General features: G+C 53.9%; 12 protein-coding genes across 12 annotated transcripts; 7 read left to right on the forward strand and 5 right to left on the reverse strand.

Moving 5' to 3' along the window:
* Positions 1 to 273: 273 nt before the first annotated feature.
* VTN00DRAFT_4191 (uncharacterized protein) lies at positions 274 to 1,897 on the forward strand (the record flags this gene model as incomplete). The annotated part of the gene is made up of 2 exons (XM_069430592.1): positions 274 to 478; positions 549 to 1,897. The coding sequence occupies 2 exons, from the start codon at positions 274 to 276 to the stop codon at positions 1,895 to 1,897; spliced, it is 1,554 nt and encodes a 517-aa protein (XP_069289712.1).
* Positions 1,898 to 2,177: 280 nt separating this feature from the next.
* On the reverse strand, positions 2,178 to 2,934 carry VTN00DRAFT_4192 (uncharacterized protein; the record flags this gene model as incomplete). Its single annotated transcript, XM_069430593.1, has 2 exons — positions 2,178 to 2,419; positions 2,523 to 2,934. The coding sequence occupies 2 exons, from the start codon at positions 2,932 to 2,934 to the stop codon at positions 2,178 to 2,180; spliced, it is 654 nt and encodes a 217-aa protein (XP_069289713.1).
* A 997-nt stretch (positions 2,935 to 3,931) lies between these two features.
* On the forward strand, positions 3,932 to 7,407 carry VTN00DRAFT_4193 (uncharacterized protein; the record flags this gene model as incomplete). Its single annotated transcript, XM_069430594.1, has 2 exons — positions 3,932 to 4,106; positions 4,178 to 7,407. 2 exons carry the CDS (start codon positions 3,932 to 3,934, stop codon positions 7,405 to 7,407), a joined length of 3,405 nt encoding a protein of 1,134 aa, XP_069289714.1.
* Positions 7,408 to 8,224: 817 nt separating this feature from the next.
* Positions 8,225 to 10,376, forward strand: VTN00DRAFT_4194 (uncharacterized protein; the record flags this gene model as incomplete). The annotated part of the gene is made up of 5 exons (XM_069430595.1): positions 8,225 to 9,869; positions 9,935 to 10,008; positions 10,062 to 10,114; positions 10,174 to 10,227; positions 10,283 to 10,376. 5 exons carry the CDS (start codon positions 8,225 to 8,227, stop codon positions 10,374 to 10,376), a joined length of 1,920 nt encoding a protein of 639 aa, XP_069289715.1.
* A 114-nt stretch (positions 10,377 to 10,490) lies between these two features.
* On the reverse strand, positions 10,491 to 11,791 carry VTN00DRAFT_4195 (uncharacterized protein; the record flags this gene model as incomplete). The annotated part of the gene is made up of 2 exons (XM_069430596.1): positions 10,491 to 11,502; positions 11,598 to 11,791. The coding sequence occupies 2 exons, from the start codon at positions 11,789 to 11,791 to the stop codon at positions 10,491 to 10,493; spliced, it is 1,206 nt and encodes a 401-aa protein (XP_069289716.1).
* Positions 11,792 to 12,183: 392 nt separating this feature from the next.
* On the forward strand, positions 12,184 to 15,705 carry VTN00DRAFT_4196 (uncharacterized protein; the record flags this gene model as incomplete). Its single annotated transcript, XM_069430597.1, has 1 exon — positions 12,184 to 15,705. One exon carries the CDS (start codon positions 12,184 to 12,186, stop codon positions 15,703 to 15,705), a length of 3,522 nt encoding a protein of 1,173 aa, XP_069289717.1.
* A 942-nt stretch (positions 15,706 to 16,647) lies between these two features.
* On the reverse strand, positions 16,648 to 18,161 carry VTN00DRAFT_4197 (uncharacterized protein; the record flags this gene model as incomplete). Its single annotated transcript, XM_069430598.1, has 3 exons — positions 16,648 to 16,805; positions 17,029 to 17,850; positions 18,005 to 18,161. 3 exons carry the CDS (start codon positions 18,159 to 18,161, stop codon positions 16,648 to 16,650), a joined length of 1,137 nt encoding a protein of 378 aa, XP_069289718.1.
* Positions 18,162 to 18,895: 734 nt separating this feature from the next.
* On the forward strand, positions 18,896 to 19,120 carry VTN00DRAFT_4198 (uncharacterized protein; the record flags this gene model as incomplete). Its single annotated transcript, XM_069430599.1, has 1 exon — positions 18,896 to 19,120. The coding sequence occupies one exon, from the start codon at positions 18,896 to 18,898 to the stop codon at positions 19,118 to 19,120; it is 225 nt and encodes a 74-aa protein (XP_069289719.1).
* Positions 19,121 to 19,186: 66 nt separating this feature from the next.
* VTN00DRAFT_4199 (uncharacterized protein) lies at positions 19,187 to 21,202 on the reverse strand (the record flags this gene model as incomplete). The annotated part of the gene is made up of 3 exons (XM_069430600.1): positions 19,187 to 19,494; positions 19,551 to 21,090; positions 21,149 to 21,202. 3 exons carry the CDS (start codon positions 21,200 to 21,202, stop codon positions 19,187 to 19,189), a joined length of 1,902 nt encoding a protein of 633 aa, XP_069289720.1.
* A 297-nt stretch (positions 21,203 to 21,499) lies between these two features.
* VTN00DRAFT_4200 (uncharacterized protein) lies at positions 21,500 to 21,824 on the forward strand (the record flags this gene model as incomplete). The annotated part of the gene is made up of 2 exons (XM_069430603.1): positions 21,500 to 21,646; positions 21,723 to 21,824. 2 exons carry the CDS (start codon positions 21,500 to 21,502, stop codon positions 21,822 to 21,824), a joined length of 249 nt encoding a protein of 82 aa, XP_069289721.1.
* A 39-nt stretch (positions 21,825 to 21,863) lies between these two features.
* Positions 21,864 to 22,355, reverse strand: VTN00DRAFT_4201 (uncharacterized protein; the record flags this gene model as incomplete). Its single annotated transcript, XM_069430604.1, has 4 exons — positions 21,864 to 21,898; positions 21,965 to 22,001; positions 22,075 to 22,167; positions 22,230 to 22,355. The coding sequence occupies 4 exons, from the start codon at positions 22,353 to 22,355 to the stop codon at positions 21,864 to 21,866; spliced, it is 291 nt and encodes a 96-aa protein (XP_069289722.1).
* Positions 22,356 to 22,625: 270 nt separating this feature from the next.
* Positions 22,626 to 24,926, forward strand: VTN00DRAFT_4202 (uncharacterized protein; the record flags this gene model as incomplete). Its single annotated transcript, XM_069430605.1, has 1 exon — positions 22,626 to 24,926. One exon carries the CDS (start codon positions 22,626 to 22,628, stop codon positions 24,924 to 24,926), a length of 2,301 nt encoding a protein of 766 aa, XP_069289723.1.
* Positions 24,927 to 25,216: the final 290 nt, after the last annotated feature.

A 25,216-nucleotide genomic window follows, 5' to 3' on the forward strand; every position in this document is an offset into this window, starting at 1 on the left:
TTTTGTCAGCTTTCTAGTTCTGTACCAGTACCTAGGGTTGTGTTCTTTGTTTTTTGGCGTTTTCGCTGGTGGCCTCTTCAAGAGAAGTGTGTCATCGGGCCCCTGACTCATTAGAGACTCCTTTCGCAGTTAGTTCTGTTGCTTGCGTTTTGTTTATTTTATTCTGATAACTTCTTATATTATCATCATTTTATTACTTAATATTTTTCGATTTTGTTCTTTTTAATCCGTTGATCCAGCCCCTAATTGGGCGGACTTCGAAGGTAACAAACGATGACGACGAGCTCACCGGCCCCTAACCGAGGGATCGTGGTATTCTCGGGAGGAAGCGCTGCGAACAGTCTTGTTGATGTCTTCAGTGCAGTGAGAGAGAGCAAGCATTGTCCGCTCAGCTACATCATCCCGATCAGTGACAATGGCGGCTCATCGTCCGAGCTGATACGGGTGTTCGGAGGCCCGGGAATTGGAGATGTTCGGAGTATGTCCCTATATTTAAGCACAGGGGGGTTTCTGGGTTGTGTAGCTTCTTTGCTAACTGAATAGAACAGGTCGACTCGTCCGCTTGATCCCTGAGTCGCCGCCCAATTCAGAACGGGCAGCGATCAAGTCCCTCTTCAACCATCGACTCCATCCCGATGCAACCGCTGCCCATGCTGAATGGCAGTCCATCGTCGATGGTACATCCGTGCTCTGGAAGTCAATCTCACCCGCGAAGAAGGAACTGATCCGTTCGTTCTTCAACCTGCTGAACCTCGAGATCCTGAAGCGGGCGCGTCCGCCAACGTCGACGTTCGACTTCACGTCCGCCAGCGTTGGCAACCTGTTCCTGACAGGCGCACGTCTCTTCAGCGGCAGCTTCGAGAGCGCCATCTATCTCCTGGGAAGCATCTGCGGCGTCCCATCAGACCTGGTCCGCGTGATCCCGGCCATCAACTCGAACTTCTCCCATCACATCTCCGCCTCCCTGGCCGACGGAACCGTCATCGTCGGACAGAACAGCATCTCCCACCCGAGCGAGGCCACGGCCCTGCAACCAGACCCCAACGGGAGACGCCCCAGCCTACTCCTCGCCGACGGCGAAGGCGAAGAGGACGGATCTTCCGCCTCGGACGCCTATGAGGAGGACTACCTCCCGGGCTCCCTCCCCACGCTCCGCAACAAGAACATCACCTTCAGCAAGACCGGGACCGAGGACCTCCCCTCCCGCATCTCCCGCATCTGGTACATCAACCCGTACGGCCAGGAGATCCGACCGCCAGCGAACCCGCGCGTCCTCGAGGCCCTCCGCGACGCGCAGGCCATCGTCTACAGCATCGGCTCCCTCTACACATCCATCATCCCGTCCCTGATCCTTCGCGGCATCGGGGAGGCCATCGTCTCCAGCCCCGCGCGGCACAAGATCCTGATCCTCAACGGCTCGCTGGACCGCGAGACGGGACCCCCCTCCGAGCCCTTCACGGCCGTCGATTTCGTCGAGGCCATCGCCCGCGCGGGCGAGGAGAGCCGCGGCCGTGGTCGTGATCGTCGCACGGACGCCACGTCCGCCGCGTCCTCTTCGCCCATCTCCCCGTCCACGACACCGACCCCGCCTCCGGCCCCCGAGGTCTCCCTCCCTTACTCCTCGTACGTCACCCATATCCTGCACCTCGAGGGGCCCGGTACACCCAAGGTGGACCGTGATCGTCTCTCCGAGATGGGGATCGAGACACTGCGTCTGTACGGGCGGAAGATCACGTCAGGGGAAGGGGAAGGGGAGACCGTGCTTGGGATGCGGTATGATTCGACCGCACTCGTGCAGGCGCTCGAGATGGTGTTGGGGAAGAAGGGCGATGCTATGGTAAGGGACGTGAGTAGGAGGAATACCCTGGAGAATCCAGGGAGAAGGGAGGCACGGTGAAGCAGACGTGGCATGCTGCGGTGGATACGTCTTCAGCATATATCTATGGTTGAGACTACCTAGAGATAGAGATCTAGAGCGCATGGCTATGTATTGTAGGTGTAACACTCCAAATACAGGGAAATAATGACCTCCCCTCGTCTACATCTGTTTATTATGCAATTTTAATAATTAACAGCCCGGAGGCAACATTGGTATCTATTCATCCATTTCAACGTTCCACTGAGAGCCCAGGACGCCATCAAAAACAACCAACAATAAGACAAGATGTGCGATAGATCTAATGTCGATTCTCCGTCTTATTGGCCTGCGCTTCATCAGCCTTGGCCGAATCTCTTTTCTTCGTAGCTAGCTTCAATTGCAATGGAACGAGGTTCCTCCTCGGTCCTGAAGCGTCGTTGCGAGAGAGTGGTTTTCGACAGACTGGGCAGTTGCCGCGGGGCCCTTTCCCAGAGGAGTCGGACCTCTGTTCTTCGCCGAACTTGAGGGTGTCGATGATACATTTGTGACAGAAGAGGTGTCCTGGAAAGAAAGAAAACGCGGCCGATTAGTCTGGATGCTCATTGACTTGATACTTAGGCATGGGGGGCCTCATTTCTGGTCCTCACTCAACGAAGAAACATACCGCATATCGTTGTCGTTGCGTCGACAGGAGTGTCCATACAGACGGGGCACTTATACGAGGTCAGGATCGAACGTCCCTTGCCGCCGCCCGGGTATGTCTGAGCCTTGACTGCATCCTCACGTTGTTTTGCCAGTGCTTTTGAGAGAGTCGAATCATTGTCCACCTCTGTCAAGTCGACTGATTCGATATTTTCCTCATCCACTCGGTCCGGAGGTGCGGTGGAAGAGGATGATGATTCCGTAGACAGATCAGGATCACTCAGACGTCGACGCTTGGTGCCGCGCGGTTCTTGGTTCGATCGGGAGGATGGTTGACCAGTTGGACGGGAGGAATTCATTGCGGGTGGAGAGCTAGACAACGGACGTGCTGAGCCAGCAGCCAGGTCGACGACTGAGGGAGAGCTGCCATCCATATCGGGCACCAATATTGGTGGAGTATTGAGAGAGCTACCAATAGCCCTTCTAACCTGCCTTAGCCGCTAAAGACACAGGTGAATGGACAGGCTGTCCCACAAAGTGGAGCTCTCCAGACAATGCACTCAGACAATTGCACAGAAGAGGCAGCTGGAGACCGGAGGTCAAAGATGTTTCTTCAATTCAAAGAGCAACGACGCAATGCCCGTGTAAGATACCGATGTGAGAAACGTTATGATAGGAATGTCGCTATTGTTGCCGCACATTCAAATAGGCGACGATCAAAACTAGCAAGACCTCAAAAGCGACGAATTAAGAGTATGGTCCTGTTGTACAGACAATAAAGGAATCTTATTGCGCTGAATCGAATAGACTGCCTGTTCGAAGCGGACGGAGCTGATTATTCCGTGACCTTGCAATGTCGTTTCTTTGCTGCTCGACGGATATCATCGGAGGAAAATGCTAGAAATACTCGTGACATCGCAGGAAACTGGCTAATTGCACTTGCACGTTGATCCAGATGTGTCAGCTGGCGGAAGAGGATCGAGCTGCACGAACAATGTCATCAGAGGGCGTTGGGGCGGAGAGCTTGGTCGGCCGTGATGCTCGCAGCTAATGAGTGAGAGATCAGAACACAAAGCTACGCTTTAAGCAACAGAGAACTAGCAACTGCTCAGAGTTGAGTAACAGCATGAATCCCCAGCTAGATCAGCATATACAGGAGGCCGTTCTGGGCCTTCTGGCGGTGGCGGGGTCTGGAGACGCTCGGCCGCACCCATCCGGAAGGCGGTGAGCGGCGCGGAGCAGGACGTTTGTCCGTCCCGCCGCACAGACACCTCAGGCATCGAAGATATCAGCAATCGATAAGTCTTCTTCCGTCTGGTCGTCGCAAAATATACGCTGGAGAGCGGCCTCCTCTATCTCGGAGCTCATCTGGCGTATTCAACCCAGAGCTACCATGCTACTACCCTAAGCCATCCATTTCGATGCTCCAGGATGCTCTGGAACCCCGCCTATACCCCCTGTTCGAGGGGCGTGGTGCGATCTGGGACACACAGATTGCGCTCGCCACTGTATCTCCGTTCGCGGCCCCTACCACTTGTGAGATTCTATGCCGCTCAAGTGTCGGGAGATAGTGCTGGAGAGAAGTCGCTGCCTCGGACGCTATTAGGTATTTTTCCTGTTATTTTATTCTAACCTCCATCCATGGAGTTACAGGAAGCTAACACAGAGAATTTTTAGTCCCTTCCAGGGCGAGGTTCAATGAGATCGGTGTACAGCAGGTCAGCGATGTTGTTCACTCGCAAATATTTCGGAACAAACCTACGCCTCCTGACCCTGAACTGGTCGCCTTATCAAAGGATCACCTTTCGCGACATGACCTCTTGGGTAAATCCCAGGAGGCCGCCGAGCCCATTGCGTTCAAATTACCGCGTCTCAGAGGCGAGACACTGGATGAACATTTTTACAAGTTGGGCATGGACTCGTCCGAGCCATATCTGACCTACGCGAAATCGTACACTGCAGTCAACGCGCCCCCAAAGCCGCGAAAGTGGGTTAAGAGAAGCGGGTGGACGAAATACAACAGCGATGGCACTTGGGAGCCCGTAGATGCTCCAAACGAGTCAATGCTGACGTTTGACACCGAGGTTTTGTTCCGGGAGACATCGTTCGCGGTTATGGCTTGCGCCGTCAGTCCAACGGCATGGTATGCGTGGTTGTCTCCCTGGCTGCTAGGAGAGTCGAAGAGTGATCGCCATCTGGTACCGTTGGGCGACCCATCGCGGCCCCGAATCATCGTTGGTCATAACATCGGGTATGACCGGGCACGAGTCCTTGAGGAATATGATCTTAAGCAGTCGCGCAACTTCTTCCTCGATACCATGTCTTTCCACGTCGCCGTGAATGGAATGTGTTCGCAGCAGCGCCCTACATGGATGAGACACAAGAAGAATCGAGACATGAGGGACAAGATTGCCAGCGACAGTAACTCTATCGAACTAGCTGCGCTGTTGGAGAACAAGATGCTTAGCGAAGAAGAGGAGGAGTTGTGGGTAGGGAGAAGCTCTATCAATTCGCTTCGAGATGTGGCCAAATTTCACTGCGACGTTACCATTGACAAGGCGCAGAGGGACTACTTTGGGGAACTTGACAGGGAAGGAATCCTGGAAAGGCTGGAAGAACTTCTGGACTACTGCGCTGCAGATGTCGCAATCACCCATCGTGTGTATAAGAAGGTATTTCCAAATTTTCTCGAGGTGTGCCCTCACCCGGTAAGCTTTGGAGCCCTGCGACACCTCTCTTCGGTAATCCTTCCGGTCGATAAGTCATGGGAGGAGTATCTTGCCAGTGCTGAGGCGACATATCATAAACGACTGGACGACGTTCAACGGAGGCTGGTCGAGCTATGCGAAGTGGCTTTGAAGGTCAAGGACGACCCCGATGTTTATAATAATGATCCCTGGTTACGGCAGCTGGACTGGTCCGGTCAAGAGATCAAGATGGTGAAAGGCAAGAAAAAGGGAGACCCGCCTAGACCTGCGGCCCGGCAGAAGAAGCCAGGAATGCCCAAGTGGTACAAAGATCTTTTTCCCACGAGCACTTCAGATATCAATCTGACTGTTCGGACACGGATCGCACCCATCCTTCTGAAGTTATCTTGGGATGGTCATCCTCTCATCTGGTCCGATAAATTTGGCTGGACATTTAAAGTTCCTCTTGACCAGGTCAAGCAATATGAAAATCAGCCCGTCGCCCGTTGCGATATGTCCGAAGAGACGAATCTTGAGCTTCGAGACGACAGAAAACATGTCTACTTTAAACTACCACACAAGGATGGGCCTCAAGCTAGATGCGTAAACCCGTTGGCAAAGGGGTATCTGCAGTATTTTGAACGCGGAACCTTGTCTTCGCAGTATGCTTTGGCCAAGGAGGCTCTCGAGATGAACGCCTCGTGTTCATATTGGATCAGCGCGCGGGACAGAATTATGAGCCAAATGGTTGTCTATGAAGATGACGTACGAGATACCAAGAAGAATGGCACGCCTAAGAAGAAACTGGGATTCATTCTACCACAGGTTATCCCTATGGGAACTATCACTCGCCGAGCCGTCGAAAACACGTGGCTCACGGCAAGTAATGCCAAAGAAAACCGTGTTGGCTCCGAGCTCAAAGCTATGATCAAGGCTCCACCAGGCTATGTCTTCGTCGGAGCGGACGTTGACTCTCAAGAACTGTGGATCGCCAGCCTTGTCGGAGACGCTCAGTTTCAGCTACATGGAGGCAATGCTATTGGTTTCATGACCTTGGAAGGCTCCAAGGCTGCTGGAACCGATATGCACTCGCGAACAGCCAAGATTCTGGGCATTTCACGGAATGATGCCAAAGTCTTCAACTATGGGCGTATATACGGAGCAGGCCTTAGGTTCGCAGCAACTCTACTTCGTCAGTTCAACCCGTCCATGACGGAAAAAGAGACAACCGAGATTGCATCCAAGCTCTACAAGGAGACCAAGGGCGCACGGACGACACGAAAGATACTGAGTGATGGTCCCTTCTGGCGGGGTGGTACCGAGTCTTTCGTTTTCAACAAGCTCGAAGAGTTTGCAGAGCAAGAGAGACCCCGGACACCTGTCCTCGGCGCTGGGATTACGGAAGCACTCATGCGTCGTTTCATCAACAAAGGCAGTTTTATGACTTCTCGAATCAACTGGGCTATTCAGTCTTCTGGTGTCGACTATCTCCATCTCTTGATCATATCTATGGACTACCTTATTCGTCAGTTCAACATTAAGGCTCGCTTGGCCATTACGGTGCACGACGAGATCAGGTACCTCGTCAAAGATGAGGACAAATATCGTGCAGCCCTGGCCCTGCAGATTGCAAATGTATGGACGCGGGCCATGTTTTCGCAACAAGTGGGGATCGATGATCTCCCCCAGTCATGCGCCTATTTCTCAGCAGTCGATATCGACCACGTTCTGCGAAAGGAGGTGAACATGGACTGTGTCACCCCTTCTCACCCACGTAAGATTCCACATGGAGAAAGCCTGGATATCAACACGCTTCTGGACAAAGGCCCAGAGGCCTTCCTGGATCCGGATATCATACCAATCTCGCCACCGGCTCCTGATAAATACTCCTACACACCGCGAAAGTCCGTCATGTCGTCGCTACAGACCTCCCACAATCCCGCATTCATCAAGGCGCAGATCACGAGTGACGATAAGGAGCTCCATGAAATCATCAAAGAAGCATTCAGATCCAACTCGACCTCTGGATCTTCCGCGGCACGCTCTCGGAAACCGACCACCAAAGCCCCTGTCCAACCGGTCGCTGCAGAACCGCAGAAAGCGATCCTTATTCAGTCTGGTCTCTATCCGGACTTCCGAAACCAGTCACAGCGGAGCAAACAGCACAGTTTCCCCCTTCACAAAGACGTCCCGAAATCGCGACCATCTGCTGGGATATAATTCACGGTCTTTACCCATTTTCTCTTCTTGCTCTGTATTCCCTACCTGATATTTGAACCACGTGAAGTATTTCCTTTCATGTGTTTTACGTCTCATCATGTCTTGTGATCCAAAAACTGGGCTTGGATGCATTGGGACGGCGCCCGGTTTGGACTTGGAGTGTACTATATGTGTCCATGTGCATGTATCGGCAATGACGGCTATATGTATAGCTATTCTATACTCTCTTCATGTACATATTTGAAAAATAAAATGTAAATACACGAGTTATCGGATATGCTGTGAGCACTGTTGGATACGAATACGACGCCGGGGTCGAGAGTCGAGACCTCGGCGATGGAGCTCGTCAAGGCGGGCCCTGTATCATCTTCATGCGACGGTTGCGACCCGACCGCCAAGCTACAACTACGCGGGGAAAGGCTCAAAACGATCCCTGAATCCTCTCCCTTTTAAACATAGATCTTTCCTTTGTCCTTCCGCAATACGCCCCTCTTACCTTAGTCCACATGTCTTGGTTGTGGAGCAATGCGCTTGAGTCTTGTTCCGTTGGCTGATCACAGACGTCAGTCTTCGCGATAGCATCTCCACCAAGCGCATCGCATGCCTCCCCCGATATATCTCAACAGTAAACGAATACCTTCCCAAGTATGCTAATGGCTGTCTACTTGATCGATACGACAATGGCGTTTACAGTTCTCGGGTAATCGGGGCATTGACAAGAGCCTTACCCTCGAAATTCGAAGCTCATACTTTGCGATTGACTTCTAATCCGCGAGAACGTGGCCTTTTCGAACATCACCCTTGCGCCGCTGCCGGAATGAGCGTCCACTCTCATGACTATGCCCCGGGGGCTGGAGAGACAGTACCTCCTTCGCCTGATCGCATTGATATCGAAGCGCAACCGCGATCGCCGTCTCAGCTCAACACAACCGTGGAGGAAGAAGCGGTCTCCCCAGATACTTTCGCGAGCCCTACCAAGATCAACTCCCACGACACGGTCAGACGTCGCGTCAAGCGCTCAAATACCGCCCGCTCATACCACCGCGATGGCCTGAGCCACGATCCGAACTGGCAGCCGGGAACTGAACCGGGGATCGACCCGAACGTACCACTGCCCCCATACGGTTCGGACTGGGCCACGTCCCCGCCTACGGATCTATACCGGAGATGCGAGATAACCGTGGTGGACTTTTCGCAGCATGAAATGCGACAGTATGAGCTGGACAATGATACCCTTGAGCAGTTCCTCGAGCGGGAGAAAGAGCCCTGGGTCCAGTGCAGATGGATCAATGTCAACGGGTTGAGCTGGGATGTCATTCGGATCTTGGGTAACCACAAGGGACTGCACAGGCTGGCGATCGAGGATCTGATGCATACTACGAATCGGACCAAGGTGGATTGGTATTCAGATCACGCCTACGTCGTGGTTGCTCTGCAGAAGCTGGTCCAGCTACAGGAGGAAGACAGCGATTCTGAATTCGAGGATGAGTGGAAACGTGGGTCTTACGAGCGCGTGGATAGAAGGGGTTCGGTGACCGAGAAGAGATCGAGTTCTCCGAACAGGAAGAGAAAACACGGAGTCATTCTCACAGCGCTGTCCGATCTTCTCAGGTCACAGAAACGGAAAGACAAGAAGAAGAAGCGCTTCCGCAACTCTGGCATGCGCACTCCCGTTGGTAGAGTAGCGTCAAACCAGACGTCTCATCTTGGAGATATCCCTGTCGCTTCAAAGCAAGCTCGTAGTCTTCAGAGGTACAGAGGCGGTCCAAACGAAGACCGGATCGAATTCATGGAGCGCCATGCCGTTCTAGCGTCGAAGGGGCTTGGTGTCGTCCTGGAGCAGGTCTCCATGTTTCTGAGTGCAGACAACACCGTGACGTCCTTCTTCGAAGCGAGCGCCGACGACATCGAGGCACCAATCATCAAACGGCTCAATTCACCGGAGACAATCCTGCGCCAGTCCTGCGATGCTAGCATGCTCCTGCAGGCCATCCTGGATGCGATCATTGACCTTGCGATTCCTGTCACCACGGCCTACCAGGATGCCATGGGCGATTTGGAGCTGGCGGTCCTGACTGACCCGGACATCGACCAGTCAAAAAGCCTCTACGTTCTGACGTCGGAAATCGCAGTTCTGCGGAACACCATGCAGCCTATAGTAGCTGTCATAAACGCATTGCGCGATCACCGATCAGATCCAGTCAGCACGCCGGGGCTGGGTACCATGAAGTCCTCTAGTTCCAGCAACTCTTTCTTCCCGCAGACGGCTGCAGAGAACTCGGTACATATAGGCCCTGCCGCCCCGAACTTGAAGAGTATAGGCGGCTCTACAGTTACAATTAGCCCTATGTGCCACACTTATCTGGGCGATGTGCTGGATCATTGTATCATTATCGTTGAGGGATACGACCAGATGAGGCGCGCTGCCGATAACATGATCGATTTGATATTCAATACTATTGGCGAGTTTCCTTACCTGATACTTCCGTGGAAATCATACTGACCGAGAAATTTCTGCGACGTGCAGGTGCCTATCAAAACGAGAGCATGAGGCAGCTGACTATCGTGACATGCCTGTATCTTCCGTTGACTTTCTTGACGGTGCGTTGAACGGCTATACCTAACGCGTTTGTTTCGGATGCTTACTTGTACAGGGATATTTCGGAATGAATTTCGACGACTTTGCTGGTATCCGGCACAGCGATTCGTACGTATTTACCTTTCTCGGTCTGTTTGTGTTTCATCTGGACTGACTGATTGCTGTAGGTATTTCTGGAAAATAGCCATACCCTTCGTTTTCGCAACGACAATACTCCTAATGTGAGTGTTTTTGGTCTCATTTCTTTTGCTAACGCTGACTCGGGGTGTGTCACAGGCGCGACATGATCCAGCGGTACTTGGTGAAACTGGCGCAGAAGTGGCTGATCACCAGCTCAAGGAAGCGGAGGAAGGAAAGGAAGAGAAGATAGATAGATGCTTGCATATCTTGATAGAGGCGAGTATCGTTATTTTATGTATTGTACAGTCATGTACATAGGTATATACCCCATAATGCAAGGGCAAGAAGAAAAAGCTTGCCCTTTTCAGAAGCTCTTGCGTTGAAATGCAAGGTATGCCTTCCAAGGCAGTCTCCAGTCGGACGTGAGCAGCTCCGGCTGGAAGATATCAAAATCCACCTTTTCCAACTTATCCAACCACAACCGCGTCGACACGGCCGGCATGAAGACGCCAAAAGCGCGCTTCACCTCCTCCCACTGCGACTCGTAGGGCTGGCCCCTCGGGGCGCCATACTCATGGCCCTCCTCACCCTCGTGCTCAAACTCGTGGCCAACGTCCCTCCCCACGCGGAGATTGCTCAGCATCTGCTGCCCTGTGATGAGGTGATCGCTCGCTCTCGTCGCGACCGCAAACACGGCATCACGAAGACCGGGCGCCTCCGCGCCGTGTCGGAACACATCCTCCTCCTTGACACCGGCTTGCGCCATGACATCCAACGGCAGAATGATCGCACCCTGTTTCGTCCCACCTGTGACAGCACCCCCAAGCGCAGCAGCCTGACCAGCCTGCTGACTCGTCGTCGGGGGCGGAAAAGCCACCAACGGCAACCCCCTCAACACGGCCGCGATCCCCGCCGCCTTCCCGATATGCGACGCCAGATGGTCCGCCGTCAGCGACGTCATCGGCAGCGCCGACAGCGTCAGGTACAGCAGCGTCGAGTACGTGTTCTCGGCGTAGGACTCGAGCGCCGCGAGGGTCGGGAAGGCCGCGTTGGTCAGGGACTGCTCGCGCGCGTTGATCATCCGGAGGAACCAGCCCTTGCTGATCCGCGCGCGTCCTTGTCCCTGTGTGCGGGCGTGCAGGTCGTTAATGGCGGAGGAGAGGAGGATCGCGACGGGTTCCTTTGGCGGGGATCCCGCGAGGGTTTTGGTTATCGTGTCGCGCCAGAACTGCAGGCGCATGAGCCCGATAGTGTGGGAGGAGGTGGTGTCTGCGATCGTGGAGAGGGAGACGTTCAGCGCGCGCAGGGCGATGTAGAAGGGTTGGGTTTGGCGCGGGATGAAGGTGCTGAGGGTGTAGGAGGGGCGGTCGTATTTGCTGTATTTTTTGATAGGGGAATTCGTCAGTTATTTCCGTTATAAGACTAGATAGATGAAATGTTGTCAATGATGAAGTATAGATGTATATCATACCGAAGAAGGTCAGTACAGTATCTCAGCGCAGATTCGACTTCAGCTTCAGCTGCCCCTGTCACCGGCGCAGCAGCAGCAGCAGCAGATCTGGACAAATGTCGCTCCTGTGGTCGCTGCCATTGTCGCGCTCGATATAAACGGCATATCTTTCTCCCCATGCAGCGCGGACGGACTGCTTCCCTGAGTAGCGACATGGAGATGTAGTCTATCTTGAGATCTCCGAACGTTGTATGCGGGGTTCCTGATTCATCGCGGTCCTACGCCAGACGTTGCGAAGGAGAGCGCGTCTGCAGGAATTGGGTTAGTCACAAGTGAAGTTAATTAAAGATGTTCGAGAACACAAACCATCAACTACTTGAGTAACATCTTGAAAATGATAGGCTGCGTTTGTTGTGCAGCTGGTGTTCGACTCCGCACGCTTGGATCGGCGCTTATTTCTACTCCGATGACGTCGGGCCGAGATGAACGAGCGTCGCGTCTCCCGGCGCGTTTCCTTAACTGCATCCATATCCGTCGCTGTTCGGGCAGCAAATAACAACACACGTTTCCCCCCTCGCGGTATACGAGCAAACGGACCGTGAAAAAAATGAGCTACGCGGATGTTGACCAGCGTCCGGCCAAAAAGAGGCGTTTTTTCGTCGAAGAGGAGGATGAGGTTGTCTCGAGCAATGGTCGACAACCCCCCGCGCCCGCGCCTGGACAGACTTCCGACGCGTCGGCAGGCCAAAAGCAGCAGAACGGCGATGGATTCGATGTCCAGCTTTTTACCAGCATCGTCGGAGAGGATACGCCCCGAGATACGCTCGAGAGGATTCGCGCTGCGGCGGGGAACAATATGGAGAGGGCAGTGAATATGTATTTTGATGGATCGTGGAGGAAATCCGGTGGGAATATTGCTTCTGTGGTCGTTCGACAGCGGGCTCAGCCGACTCCTGTGGTGGAAGAGACTCAAGAGACGGCTCCGGTCGGCGAAGATGGGCAACAGCGTGTGTCTGCAAACGGGACGAGTGGCTGGGCTCCCCCGGAGGGTGCGGGAGAGACGCTTATGTCCCAGCCTCCGCTGAGATACGTTGGTGCATTTGGAGTCGGGGCCTGGGCTACGAGAAGTGGAACTGGGTTAGTCTCCCACGGCGAGCGCGTGGGTATCGAGCGTGCACGATCTCAGCCGGTCATGAAACAGGGCAGAGGTGGAAAGCTCATCACGAATCAGAAAGGAGACGTCTTGACTCGCTTCACCAATACGCGGGGTGAAGAGGTTGGCCGGTTGCCTCGAGAGACGGCGGAATGGGTCTCGACTCTTATAGACCAGAACATCTGCAAGTTCGAGGGCACCTGCGTCTACGCCCCGGACCGGATCAGAGTGAACGACACGATTTATCTACAGCTACGATGCTACCTGCGGAAAGAAGCGTTCCAGCCAAGAGCGTTCAACAGCTTGAAGGATGACAACAGATCGACTGGGATATACGAGGAAAAGGAGAGTACCGAGGAGAAGGAGCTACGGTTACGTCAGGTCGCGCTCGTTAAGCTGTTCGACGAGATCAACCTCTTGCCGACATCTACCAACGAGACGACTGTAAAGCACAAGAAAGAGGGTTTACTTCGTGCCGCAGAGGTTGCGGAGCAGTACGACAAGAACAAGAAGGACAGGGCCAAAGAAGGCAAAGATCCTAACAACTCCTCGGATGAAGACGAATCCCAGGAGCTCGAAGAGGACCAGCTCGACTCGCTCTATAAGAAGGCGCAGTCGTTTGATTTTAACACGCCGGAAGCTGAGCCTGCATCGACCTTCACGATGGATCTTCGAAAATACCAGAAACAAGCCTTGCACTGGATGCTCTCAAAGGAGAGGGATAACAAGCCAGAAAGACAGTCGTCGATGCATCCGCTGTGGGAGGAATACAAATGGCCGTTGAAAGATGTCGACGACAAAGTGCTTCCATGTGTTTATCAGCAAGACCACTTTTATGTTAATCCGTATTCTGGCGAGCTTAGCTTAGAATTTCCAGTTCAAGAACAGCATTGCCTGGGCGGCATATTGGCAGATGAAATGGGTCTCGGGAAAACGATCGAGATGCTCAGTCTTGTACACTCACATAGAGCCAGCGTTCCGGATCAGGGGACCAGACAACTACAGAGAGTACCTAGAACGTCGACTGGGGTGGTACCTGCACCTTACACTACTCTCGTTGTGGCTCCAACTTCTCTCCTGTCTCAATGGGAGAGCGAGGCCATCAAGGCTTCCGAACCGGGGACCATGAATACCCTTGTCTACTACGGTGCTGACAAGAACATCAACTTGAGAAATCTCTGCTCTGCAGGCAACGCCGCTTCCGCCCCTAACTTGATAATCACGAGTTACGGCGTTGTGCTATCTGAGTTCCGCCATGTCGCTTCACAGTCCGTGTTATCAGCTGGGGCGCAAGGTGGCTTGTTCTCCGTCGAGTTCTTTCGGGTGATCCTTGATGAAGCCCACTTGATCAAGAACAGACGCTCCAAGTCCGCGAGGGCTTGCTATGAGCTTAGGGCTGTCCATAGATGGGTTCTCACCGGCACACCCATCGTCAACCGACTGGAGGACCTCTTTAGTCTGGTGCGGTTCCTCAAAGTTGAGCCCTGGAGCAATTTCTCGTTCTGGAAGACGTTCATCACGGTGCCTTTCGAGTCGAAAGAGTTCGTACGCGCACTCAATGTCGTGCAGACAGTCCTTGAGCCTCTCGTCCTTAGACGGACCAAGACGATGAAGACGCCAGACGGAGAAGCACTGGTTCCATTACCTCCTCGGACGATCACGATCGAGGAAGTGGAACTCTCTCCGCAGGAACGCGAGATCTATGACTATATCTACACTCGGGCCAAACGCACGTTTAATGACAACGTCGAAGCCGGCACGCTTCTCAAGTCTTTCTCGACTATCTTCGCGCAGATCCTTCGTCTCCGTCAGACTTGCTGCCACCCCGTGCTCACTCGCAACAAAGCCATTGTTGCCGATGAAGAGGAGGCCGCGGCCGCTGCTGACCAGGCAAACGACCTCCAGGATGACATGGACCTGCAAGAGCTTATTGATCGCTTCACTGCTTCAACTGAGTCGGCAGATTCGAACCAGAACCAGGGTTCCACGATGAGGTTTACTGCCCATGCGTTGAGGCAGATTCAGAACGAATCCAGCGGCGAGTGTCCTATCTGCTCTGAGGAGCCGATGATCGAGCCTGCCGTCACCGGGTGCTGGCACAGCGCTTGCAAGAAATGTCTCGAGGACTATATCCGCCATCAGACGGACAAGGGGGACCTCCCACGGTGCTTCTCGTGCCGTGCGCCTGTGACCTCGCGGGATATCTTCGAAGTCGTCCGTCACGGGTCGTCCAACTCGACTCCCAACGAAGGCGATATCCTCAGCAGCACTCCGCCGTCATCGTCGCAGCCCGCTCCTAAGATCTCCCTACGGCGGATCCACCCTTACTCCCCTTCCGCCAAAACATCTGCCAAGATCCACGCGCTCTTAACGCACCTCACCCGCCTTCCTCCGAACACCAAGTCCGTCGTCTTCTCTCAGTTCACCTCCTTCCTCGACCTGATCTCCCCGCAGCTCACCAAAGCCGGTATCGCCCACGTCCGTCTCGACGGGACCATGCCGCAAAAGGCGCGTGCAGAGGTTCTCGCGCAGTTCACCAAGACGGACACCTTCGACGAGGAAGACGTCGAAGACGTAGAAGACGACGACTTAGACACGCCTAATCATCCCCGCAAGAAACCCCAATCCCAGGCTCCTTCATCGTCAAACTCCCGCCCCAGCGTCCTCCTGATCAGCCTCCGCGCCGGCGGCGTCGGCCTCAACCTCACGGCCGCCAGCAACGTCTACATCATGGACCCGTGGTGGAGCTTCGCGGTCGAGGCGCAGGCCATCGACCGCGTGCACCGCATGGGCCAGCTGCGCGACGTGTCGGTGACGCGGTTTGTGGTCAAGGACTCGATCGAGGGCCGGATGCTGCGGGTGCAGGAGCGCAAGATGCACATCGCGGGGTCGTTAGGGTTGCGCGTCGGTGGGGACGGGAGCGAGGAGGAGAGGAGGAAGGAGAGGGTCGAGGAGTTGAAGTTGTTGTTTGAGTGAGTTGGTTTTTTTGACTTGACTCTTGGTGAGATGGAGATGGAGATGATGGTTATGTCCATCTATTGATGCATGGGTCTTGGGGATGGTGCTGGTACTGCAGCACTGCATTTATCTATATACTAATGCCCATATCTTTTTTTTCGGGTCCTTGGATTAATTGGGAGGTATTCTGTATTCCATTCATATATGGTGGAGCTATTTATTTGTCTTTGATTCATGGATATGCTGCATGTACAGTACGTATACCAGGTCCTGATGGTTATTATGAACGGTGTTCTTGTTTTTGCTGTCGACGATCAAGCAATGAATTAATCAATATCGGTTAGATAATGTGTCGCGTCAGTAACATAGTTAATAATGACTGACCTAACTGTTTACACCGGAACCCCCCTCCCCCCCCACCTCCTTCCCCCTTAACGATCCATTGCGGTAAGCACATATATAGAGTATCAGGTACATCTATAAGGTAGCTTCTTCTATAACTTACCTCGTCGTCGACGGTGCCATCACATACCCAATGCATACATACCTACCTTACCTTAGGCACATATATGTAATGTAATGTACAATACAAGACGATGAGAAATTTAGAATCAGTTCAATAGAAAAACTGTCAAATTTCACGTTTGGCGATTAATTAGAATCACAGCTGCGCGGATTGTCAACATAAAAACATGACGTCATAACAACATAGCCGTAAATAAACAGAGCCATTGGAAGCCATGCGACGTGCCAATCTGGTACTAATAACCCATCATAAATATTCTCGTTTCATGGATCAATGAAATAAATCTCCATGTTTCCATCATCCGTCATCCCAAAAAGAAGGCAGCCAGAAACCTGCATCCAAGCAGAGCAGCATGTACATAGTATCAATGTTGGATACTCATCTAGACCTACCTACCTAGGTACCTAGGAGGTACTTATATAACCGAACTTAATCTAAAGACCCAACCGACTCGGCGACGACCCTATCGCCTTCGTCTTCCCGCTCAGATGCAACTTGTCCTTCAGCTTGGAGAATGGCCCGCCGGGCTGGCCGCCTTGCTCGTCTACCCTGCCGGGCTTGCTTCCGCCAGCGGGTATGTCTTCGCGGATGGCTGTGGAAGTGGTAGTGGTGAAGGTGGACGTTAGCTCGGCTCTAGCTAGCTCCAACCCAGGGTATCATTGACGGTCATGACAACTAGAGGTAGGGCTAGAGTAGAATAGAGGTGTGAATATGAAACATGGAAATGGAAACGGAATGGAATGGTAAAGTGACCTAGGTAGGTATGGAGCGGAGATGGGAGAGAGCAGAGGGGGAGGGGGAAGGGTTCTACTTACGAACGTCTTTACCGCCAGCGCTGTTTGGAAGGTCCTCTTCCGGGGGCTTTGGAGGCGAGGGGCCTTGAGGGCCTTTGCGGGCTTCCTCGCTCGTGCGGGGTTGGACCTCGGATCCGTCCGACTGCTGTCCCTGTCCCTGGGTGGGTTCCTGGCTCAGATTCTGGTTCTGATTCTGGCCCTGGCTCGGGTTCTGTCCTGAGCTCTGCGACTGCGAGGGGGAGCCTCCTGCTCCTCCCGAGTTCTGGCTCTCGCTCTGGCTCTGGCTTTGACTATGGCTCTGACTCTGCGGTCCTGTTGCCAGTACCGGATTCTCCTGCTGCTGCCCCAGATTCTCTTCAGTCTGCTCGGTCGGGCCACTCATATGGTCACTCGAACCGACAGCCTGTCCACCGGTTGAGTGTTGAGCTAGGGGCTGACTGCACGCGCCCTGGTCTCCCCGTTCCGGGTCCGGTTGTTGTTCCTGCTGTGCCTGCTGCATGCTCTCGGAGTAGCTGTCGCTTCCACCACTCGTACCGCCTTGTCCACTAGACGAATGCTGAGCTAGGGGTTCACCGCAGGCGCCTTGATCCCCTTGTTCTGGATTTATCTGCTGCTGCGACTCACTGGATCCAGGGTTGGAACCGAGTCTGGTCCTGGTTGATAGGTAAGGGGTCTGGGGTTGCTCGGAGGATGGGGTGGAATTTGACGAAGATGATCCGTCGGGGTTGCTACTGCTGTTGCTATTGCTGTTGCCGCCGCCGCTGCTTTGCTGGTCGTTTCTGTCGACGCCGTATGTCGGTACGGGGATGCCGCCTTCTTGGGTAGAGGGTGCATCCGGTTGGACTGGTGAACGTAGGAGTTAGTCTACTCATTCAAGGCATCTTAAACTGGAAATATAATCACAGAGGCAATCACAGTCAACACGGATCATCGGTGATGTCATATCAAGTCGATACCAAAACGGTCAAAAGTCAGGGTCAGAAGGAGGCAACATTACCATCACGGTTCCCAGCATCATACGGATCCGTTCCCGTCCCCTTGCCAGTGACACCAGATAACGGCTCTTCGCCATGCTGCTTCTGCTCCTGGTTGCTTTCTCCTGCTCCCCAGATGGCTCTGCCTGCTGCCCCCATGACTTTGTTGATAGTCTCCATAAGGCCTATATTCGAAGACTTTATCACGCCACGCGAATAGGTGTCAGAAAGGTGACCAAGGTCAGTAACAAGAGAACAGTAGCTGTAACAAAATATACTACCAAGTAAAGGTGTATATCAAGATGCCGGTAGCTGTGGGTTTCCCCTGGGGCATAATAGTCAGAAAGCTAGGAAGACAATAACCTGAACTACACCAGCGCATGGGAATAGCTTCTTAAGGGGCTATAGAGGAGCACTGCTCGCCCCAAGCTGTGAGCTTCTCCTCATTACAAGCTTCAATGTACGTCAGCGGGGCTGACGTCCTCTCATTGCACAAGCCAGCGGGCAGAACCCCTGGACGCGTATGCCTATGAGCGGCAACATCGTCATTAAATGGAGGTCAACCAGGTAAACAACAGAGTTGAATGGCATGACGTGTGTCATCATGCCGCTGCTTGAAGCGAAGTTGACCTGACGTCACTGTCCGACCACATGAGACCACGTGATCACAAGCCTCCAAACAGACGAAGGACGAGTCGCCACAGCAGACAGACGCCGGGTTTGGAGAAGCTGGATGCGAAAGAAGCAGAGTGGATAGATTTTCGGCTAGTCACGTGGGCGCGTGTACAAACACAACAATGCAATTTTCAACCACAGTAAGAAAGCCAGAATGAAAAAAAATGAAGAAAAACACAGGGGAAAAAACGATAATAAATATATGTATGCAATCAACATTTTGCACATAACTCAATGCGATGCAGGACGCTCCACTCTCAATGACACCCCGCAACACCAACCGAATCTACAGAGGTCACAACTTGAAAAGAACGGTAAGAATCCTTCCGGGAAAGCAGAAGACAACGCCTGTCACATGTCTCGTGTGCACTCATGCACGTATGCTGCATTTTCATGAGGATGGGAATAATGTCAAGCCCGGGTGGCCCACACAATTCCCGTTTCGGAACACTGAAAAAGACTAAACATTAAAGGTCACGAAGAAACAGAAATGGTAAACACTGGAAGGGACGGTTACGCTGTAGTGGATATCATGAAGCTGACGGCTGCTGGCTCTCGCGGGCCTTCTTTGCCTCCGGATTCAGAGGGTGCTCTGGGTCGTATCCGACACTCTTGACAATGCCCAGACCTTTCGTCCGGCCCTCTCTGAAAAGTACTCGGTCACCAGGCGCGAGGAACTCGGGGCGCTGGACAAAACGGAATGCAACCAGTGCACGGTCGCCGGTCCGGATGAAGGCACGGTCAATGTCAATGATAGCGCATGTCTGACTCACGGCTCCCACGTGCAGCATGGCCTGATATCGTGGTTTGATGGTGGTAGCGTGGGAGAGAATAAGCACTAGATGTTGACATTTAGCAACCTGTACGCAGGTGGGGACCGATTGACGTCCTTACCTTCGGCGACAAATTCCCTATATACCTTGGGAGGACGCTCCAGTTTTGGCAGGACAACCATTCCCTTGCGGACCTCTTTTCGTCGGACACGCTTGAGGGCGAAGGAGCCTGACTGTCCTGCTGAGCAGACGTTGACCGGTATCCGTTTGCGCTCAATGGACTTGATTGTCGTGGTGGTGAACTGACCGAGAGAGTCTGGTCCGATCTGCACCGTATCGCCAGCATGCACCACCCCGGACTTGACTACACCAGACACCACGGTGCCCACGAAGGGTACGGAAAAGGTGTCATTGACCAGGAACTCAAATGGTGCCTGTGGGTCATAGTGGCCGTGGTGAGGAAGGATGTTGAGGAACGTTCGCACCAGATCGAGGCTCTCACCGGTGACGTTCGAGACCTGGAAGATTGGGCAGATGCGCTGGCTGACGAACTGGGTGGCAGTGTTGATGGTTCCCTCCATGTCTTTGATGAAGATCGGGATCTTGCGGGCGCCAGGTGATTTCAGTATTCGGGTCAGCTGTGTGATGGTCTGCTCCAGAATCTGAGGTGGGCAAATGTCGATCTTGGTGATCACGACCATGACGGGCACATTCAGAGCCAAAGCAATACCCAGATGCTCTTTGCTCATCCCGACCAGACCGTTGTTGGCCGCCACCATGAGCAGGCAGTAGTTCGGGCTGCTGCTCAGCATACCAAACACGGTGGTACGCAGGTAGCGCTCATGACCGGCCAGGTCAGAGAAAGATATCACCTTGGCAGATCGCTTCCCGATCTCCTCCCAAGACAGTTTGCGGCCCTGGCCACTGCTAACGATCTCACCGTAGCTGTCGAAGCCCATGATCTCCATGCCGACTGAGCTTGTCCGTCCGCTCTCGATCTCATGCTTGTGGCGGAACAGGTTAACCCGGGCCTTGCCACGACCATCGTCGAGATTTCCCTTGACAAGGACTCCCAGCATGGTACTCTTGCCAGCATCGACATTTCCCACGACCGCTATTCGGGTCTCGATCACTTCCTCCACTCGCCCCGGCACCTGCCGGATCAGGATCTTGCCGCACGCATCCTTTATCCTCTCGTTCTTGGTCTGCGCCTCTTCTGGGCCACCAACGTTGTAAGTGAGGAGGACGCGACAGTGCGCTGGGATGGTCTCAGCGGCCTCTCGTAACCGCTCGAGTGCTGTATTCCACTGGGCAACGTCAAATCCCATCGACTCCCCGTTATCCTCCAGGCCCAGATCAAACAGTGTCTCTCCATGGCCTTCATCGATGCGAGCCTGCACGACGCCAGCAAGTAGCTGCAGACTGTTCTCGCCATCCTGGAAAGTTCCCAGAAGCAGGTCTTTCAACTTGACATTGCTGGGGGCGTCTGACAGGCCTAGCTGATCGAGGATATCGAGTTCGGCATGGGTTTCAGTGATCGTGTCGCGGCTGGCTGTCGAGTAGCCGCTGTCGCTCGGCGCGACGGAGGCATCGAGGCCAGCGGCGTAGGCGGAGCGGCGGGCCTGCTCCTTTGCGACGTAGTCCGCGAACTCGCTGAGCGCCTGCGCGAGGTCAGTAAACGACGAGTCAATACCTACAGCATCATGGATGTATCCGTACCAGTTCGCCTCTGCGCCGGTCTTCCGGCGTCTGCTTGGGGCCGGCCTGCGGCATGGTTCAGGTACGATGTCTGGGGTAGTTGGTACTGTACTGTACTAAGGTGGGTAAAGGTGGAACTCGCGGAATCGCCTCAGGGGCCTTCAGAGGTGTATTCGTATTATCATAGTAAAGAAACTAGGGATAAGGCGATCAGATATAACGAACGAGAGATGAACGAGTAGACAGCGACGTGTTCTGGGGGAGACGGGGGAGAAGGGGAACGGGAGAGGTGCGGTGATGGCGATGTTCCGGAGGCTTTATCGATAGCGAGCCCGAGTCATACTTCGACTTCGACCGCTTCCGCGACCACGGATGCCTGGCATCCTGAGTCACATCCAGCACGCTGCTCTATTTGCTCTAGGAGACGCAGACATACATTGGGAGCTATTACTGGCCAGGTGCATCAATATTCTTTCGCCTTGGCAAAGACCTATGAGTCTTGCCCCGCGCTACCATTCAGTGATCAAGGAGCTAAGCCTATCCCACGCAACATGCTGCTGTTGCCGGTCCTAAAACCGTATCCTCTGTGTAAAAGCAAAGACATTTCTGGATCATGATCCTGCTAGGCAATGCCTATGCCCAAAATAGCTATCTCCTTAGGTCTTATTCCGTCGTAACGGCAGTCCATCCCACATGATCGTCCCTTCGTCTGTGGCCATCCTACGGATCGATTGTTTCATGCTTGAGGCGAGATCAAAACGACTGAGTCACCTATAGACATATACGCCGTCAGCCCTGTAGTAGACCACAGGAGGACAAGGATACCTGGAGACTCACCTCTTACAAACAGCATCTCTTCCTGCTTCTTGATGGTCTGGGGAAGTAGATCATTAGCTAAGCAATCGGCAACAGACTTCTCCCGTAGGAGCACAGAGCAGTGTACGCACCCTGATCATCTCTTCCTCGTTTTCGTCCTCCTCTACCACGTAGATCGTCTCCTCCACCTCGCCGAGAACTAGGTTGCAGTGACTGTCGTAGGCCTGCGGGAGTAGTCAGCGTTGACGACTCGAAAACGCGAAGGTAGGATAGGAATTGTGCTGACATGAAGACGACCCTTGAGCTCGCGATCTCCACGGAGCTTCACAAAGACGATCTCGTCGAGCGACAGGCGGACGAGGTCCAAGGGCTCGGAGACGGACGACGCACCCCCGTCCTCTACTTCGGCCATCTCGGGCGGCTGGTCGACGGAAATGCCCGGAGAACAAACGAGAACCTGCGATTCAGAAACGCACACTCCGCAGGGAATTCCGGGAGGTCAGAAAGCGAGCGGACGTCTCGACGGTGGAAGCGCAGCAGCTGGACGGCGGGCGAGCTTAGCGCATCTCGTTTTGAGAGATGCCAAGACCAGCAGCATCAGAACAGAAAACCATCAACAGTCAGCCAGCGCTGCCCTCGTCCTCAACCCCAGAACATCCAGACCGCCGCTCTCGACGCATCGATGCGGGTCATCGTGCTGAGGCGTGAGACCCTAGGCTCTCACTTGATTTGCCCCTCATGTCGTCGATATATCGCTGGCGAACGCGGCGCCAATAATGCCCGACTCGCCCCGTTCAGAGATTCCCCACTGCGCCCGAGACGGTTCTCCACCACGAGAACGGCCGCTATTGCGCCGGAGCAAGTCCCTGAGAAGATACAATGGCCGATCCCACAGGCTCGAAAGCCAACCAGATTTGCTCGCAGTCGCGTTTCTCAGTCGCTGACCACGACGAGTATCTTGGAAATCGGACCTGCAGCAACGCAGAATGTTGAAGCCGGGCGTAATGATCAGGAATTGGCCTCCAGAAGAGCTACGCTTCATGGAATCCTCCAGGATGGCCAGCCGGAGCTGGTGATGAACGCATTGCTTGACCCGCAATATCACGATCTTGTAGGTTCGCTGCCTTCGAGCACATTTGTCGAAGCTCTGCACCTGCTGTCACCAACCTACTTCATTGAACCATACCGGACGGTCCATCGCTCGGTGCACCCTAATTCCGCGAGACTAAAGAGATACAAGCCACTTGATGCTGTCTTTGACGACTTCGCAGAGAGCCTCGCGAAGATCGTGTGGGTAAGACGGGCGGCCGGCAACGCTCTTGGTCTCGCTGAGTACACCCATCTTCTTGACTGCGCGCGGTCAATGGGCGACGCCCTCATGGCAGATATTATCTGGGAGGACATGAAAGAGGATTATGTGATCCCCGACGTTCAATGCTACAACCATTACATGCAAGCCAAGATCTGGGACAATGCGTACGTTGGGCGAGAGAAGTTTCACTTGCGAGTTAGCCCCTTTGCATATCGAAAGAGAAGGTTTGAATACCCACCCGAGGGGTGGCAGGGCTTCGGAACTGCCGGCCGGAGTGTCAGGAAAGAAGTCCTAGAAATATTCAAGGACATGACGGGGCGAGGTATCGAAGGCGACGAGGCCAGCTATGTGAATGTGATTTTGGCTTCCAGCCGTGTCGGTCACACGAGGGGCATTAAGAATGTCCTGAAGACCGTATGGAACATCGATGTGGACCTGCTGTTGAAAAAGGGTGATGATAGCAAGGTGCCACCAGTCGCCAAGTATGAGAGGTCATCTTCGTTGTATCCTACGGAACGTCTATTATGGGCAGTCGCACATGCTTTAGGCACCAACAACGAGCTGCACGCCGCACTGCGCGTGGTGGGTTTCATCTCGCGCTCGTACAATGTTCGAGTCACCGAGAATGTCTGGATTGAGCTCTTTGAGCGGGCATTCGTGCTGTCTCGGAGGAGATTTGGACCAGATGCGGAGCGGGATGGAAAAGGAAATGTTTCATGGGACCTCCTGACCAACATGTATCGAGCGATGACATCAGATCGGTACAACGCACGCCCGACCATGGAGATCTACCGCATGCTCGCAAAGACCGCCTGGGACAGGGTCCGGTTGTCCGAATTCCTACTCTACATGCGCGCCGGATACGAGTTGCTGAAGGAGACGAGACAGAAACGGAAGATGGCGCGGCTGGTAGTGGAGGAATATCTGGGCCGGCCATTCTCTTCCGTCTCCTGGGAGGGGATACGAAGACAAGCCCGACTGCCGGACGGATCCGTGCTGCAGTCGAAGGGATTCGTAGATGCGGTGGACTCATACGACGTCCTCCGGCTGGTGACAGCCCAGCAGACCCTGATCCTGGAACGCCTGGCGAAACTGCTCCTGATCCATCACCGCTGGACGGGTCGAGATAATCCCCGGTGGGAGCGGACGCTGCTGCCACGCGCCATTGAAGAATGGCGAGACTTCATCCCGACCTCGTTCATCTACCACACCCGCGGCGGCCTCGTCAGGTTCGAGGGCCCTACGACATGGGACCAGAGGAACATCAGACCTCACAGAAACATCCCCATCCGTCGGCAGCTGTCGACCGACGAGACGGGCGCTCCCATCCAGCATAATAATGAAGAGGAAGAGGAAGCTCCCGAGATGGACGATGACTTCCTCTGGGACCGGCTGCGGAAAACGCTCCAGGCGCAGAATCCGAAGGTCAATCTCGATACCTTGCACCCTCTCAACCGGTTGTTTTGGAAGGTGGATGAACTTCCGTTGGAGGAGCGTCTTAGCTTGCGTGGTCGCGGCGGCAACAACGAGGAGGTCACTCGAGATATGGAAGCCGACGAGCAGGAGCAGGGGTACTCGTCAAAGGCTGCCAAGGGTCTTGAAAAAGACGCTCGGGACAGGGACAGCTACTACGGCACATGGGGCCCGAGTGGCCTGGCACCTAGCCTATGAGTAGAATCACGGAGTTCGAGTTGCCATTCTACTCTCCATTGCTTCACGATTTATCACTTCCTCCCTTACCCACTCGTCATCTCTTCTATCTGCGTATTCCTTCCGGTCTATTTTTTCTTTATACCCTTGTGTGGTTTTTATCTTCTCTTCCGGCAGGAACGGTGGGTGTCAATACTGTATCTGCTGCACTCTGCACGGAGTACACCGTTATATTGTACTTGTACTGTAACTTGTTCTTCAGCCTTCAGTCCGTCATTACTGAGTAGCGTAGTGGTGTTTCGTGCCCTTTG

This window comes from Thermoascus crustaceus (genome assembly GCF_041956765.1).
Source record: "Thermoascus crustaceus strain CBS 181.67 unplaced genomic scaffold VTN00scaffold_2, whole genome shotgun sequence".
NCBI classification, from domain to species: Eukaryota; Fungi; Ascomycota; class Eurotiomycetes; order Eurotiales; family Thermoascaceae; genus Thermoascus; species Thermoascus crustaceus.